The sequence below is a fragment of the Penaeus vannamei genome, chromosome 7 (assembly GCF_042767895.1).
Source record: "Penaeus vannamei isolate JL-2024 chromosome 7, ASM4276789v1, whole genome shotgun sequence".
In the NCBI taxonomy this organism is placed as follows: Eukaryota; Metazoa; Arthropoda; class Malacostraca; order Decapoda; family Penaeidae; genus Penaeus; species Penaeus vannamei.
The window spans coordinates 44,896,778-44,899,277 of NC_091555.1; the positions used below are offsets into that span (position 1 = coordinate 44,896,778).

At 43.4% G+C, this 2,500-nt stretch overlaps 1 protein-coding gene across 1 annotated transcript in view; it reads left to right on the forward strand.

Annotated features, from left to right (window-relative positions):
• LOC113809100 (von Willebrand factor A domain-containing protein 7) overlaps positions 1 to 2,500 on the forward strand; it is a 17,074-nt gene that overhangs the window by 11,943 nt on the left and 2,631 nt on the right. The window contains exons 12-16 of the mRNA XM_070123813.1: positions 155 to 284; positions 928 to 1,010; positions 1,334 to 1,520; positions 1,890 to 2,105; positions 2,383 to 2,500. The exon at positions 2,383 to 2,500 is cut by the window's right edge and continues 96 nt beyond it. Of these exons, the coding sequence (XP_069979914.1) occupies positions 155 to 284; positions 928 to 1,010; positions 1,334 to 1,520; positions 1,890 to 2,105; positions 2,383 to 2,500 (734 nt within the window). The remainder of the gene's footprint in view (positions 1 to 154; positions 285 to 927; positions 1,011 to 1,333; positions 1,521 to 1,889; positions 2,106 to 2,382) is intronic.

Here is a 2,500-nt window from a genome sequence, read left to right on the forward strand (position 1 = left end):
GCAATACTATTGATAACAAAAGTAACAACAGCAAAAATGATATAGTAACGATAAGACTAGCAAATTGCAAAAAGAAAAAGAGATTCAAATGCAATGCAACACTATCATCCCCCCCCCCCATCATTGTAATCCGCCCAACTCCTTATCCTTCCAGGCCGTTCTGTGGAAGGACTTTGGAATGACGTCATCGCAGCGAATCAAGGTTCCCATCGATTCGCTGATCAGTGACTTCGAGGTGTCTTTGACCGGCCGCCTGTCTTCGGCTGTCCTCACGTCCCCTTCTGGTGAGGAACTCCTGATTGGGTCGCTGATTAGGGCTCTTGGTTTGCCTCGTTGTTGTGATTGGTAATTTGCGGCGAAGATATTACTAGTTTTAGTGTTTTTTTCTTCTTGTTTTCTCTCGCTATCTTGTAAGAAAACACATCTCCCCGGGTTTCATGTTTTTCCCACTTTTCTCTGCTCCTTCTAGGTCTTCTACTGCTTCCTCTCCTTTTTTCTGTATTATGGAGGACCTTAGCCTACTACTACTACTACTACTGCTTCCTCTCATTCTTCTGTATTATGGAGGACCTTAGCCTACTACTACTACTACTACTGCTTCCTCTCATTCTTCTGTATTATGGAGGACCTTAGCCTACTACTACTACTACTACTGCTTCCTCTCAATTTTCTGTATTACGGAGGACCTTAGCCTGATACTACTACTACTACTACTACTACTACTACTGCTTCCTCTCATTTTTTTCTGTATTGCGGAGGACCTTAGCCTAAGACTACTACTACTACTACTGCTTCCTCTCAATTTTCTGTATTACGGAGGACCTTAGCCTGATACTACTACTACTACTACTACTACTACTACTACTACTGCTTCCTCTCATTTTATTTCTGTATTACGGAGGACCTTAGCCATTCCCGTTTCCTCAGGTTCAAGATACGACCTCCTTGCACGGAATGATAACGCTGGCCGAGGCTATGATGTGGTAGCCTTCACTCCGTACCTCGCAAGGGTAATGATGATAGTCTAGATAACGTTGATAGCGATCAGCGGAACATACGATTTGAAATATCTTTGGCAATAATTTTTGGATATCTAGATAAAAGAAATGGTCATTAAAACTGCTTTTAGAATCCAACAGCCTTATCTTTCTATCATTTCGTCTAGATAACGTTGATAGCGATCAGCGGAACGTACGATCTTTCCCTTTGGCAATAATTTTTGGATATCTAGATAAAAGAAATGGTCATTAAAACTGCTTTTAGAATTTAACAGTTATCTTCCTATCATTTCGTTCATTATGTACAGCATTAATGTTCAATTTAACATTTCCAGGTCCGTATAGATATGACTCAGCGCCCGGACGACGTGGGCGAGTGGGCACTGCAGTTCAGTCCTTCTGATGAGTCGTCGGTCGTCATTTCAGCGCGCACGCCCATGGACATCATGCCTACCTTTTATACCCCTGACACCCTTGGCAATCACCCCTCTTTGCAAAGGGTAGCTGGGCAGCCAAGTAGAAGTAAGTTTGTACGTGTGTATGTGTGTTGTACTTTTTTTTTTTTTTTTTACTTATGCTTATGAGAATACTAATTTACATCCTGTTTATCCCTTGATTGCTGTATTTCCTGCGTTGTTGCCTTTCTACCTATCTAGTTTTTCAGATTCATCAGTCTATCAGCATGTTTATAGATTCGCCAATTTATCCTCCTCTTCGCCAATTATTAACATTTCGTACTATACTCTATGCTAGATAAATGCATGTTTTGTTTTCATCTACTGTAATGTAGGAAAAAGTCATCATTATATCACCGGCATCGTATTTCTCTGCCATAGGAGATCGTCTTCCCTCTGAAGATATTCTGCAACCCTTTATGACCTCTTTTCTCAGGTTCTGATACCTACCTGGACGTCGTTATCACCGGGGTCGACACCGCAAACCTCCGTCGTGTGGACAGAGCGTACCTGAAGGACTCCATGGGGAAGGATGTCCTCGACCTGGACTTCCTCACCAAGAGCCCCAGGAGGAACACGTACCTGGCGTTCCCTTCCCGAAACCTACGGGCTGGGCGGTTTACGGTGGTTGTCACGGGCGTCGACGGGAGTGGTGAGTGCTTGGAGACTTCGTGCGCACACAAGGTACTGAGAATAGCATTGGAGTTGTTTCCATCCGGGTGAAGTTGATTTATATTTAGAGAACGGATATACAAATAAGGCATGCAAATCAGAATTCGAATTATCTTCATTTAGGTAAACTTGTTTAGCCGTTGGAGATTTTATACTTTTATTAATATTCAAACTGTTTCAGTCCTTGAGAATTGTGTTCGATGCTTGTTATGTTAATGCGCATATCATAAAGACCTGAATTTCACATCTGTAAACAGGACGTCCCTTCCGACGCGAGAGTGGGACGCAGTGGGACCTGGTGGATTCCTCGTTGGGCTTTCCCTTGGGGCGAGAGGTCTGGGGATCCCCCGGGGATAGCCTTCGGATACCTGTCGT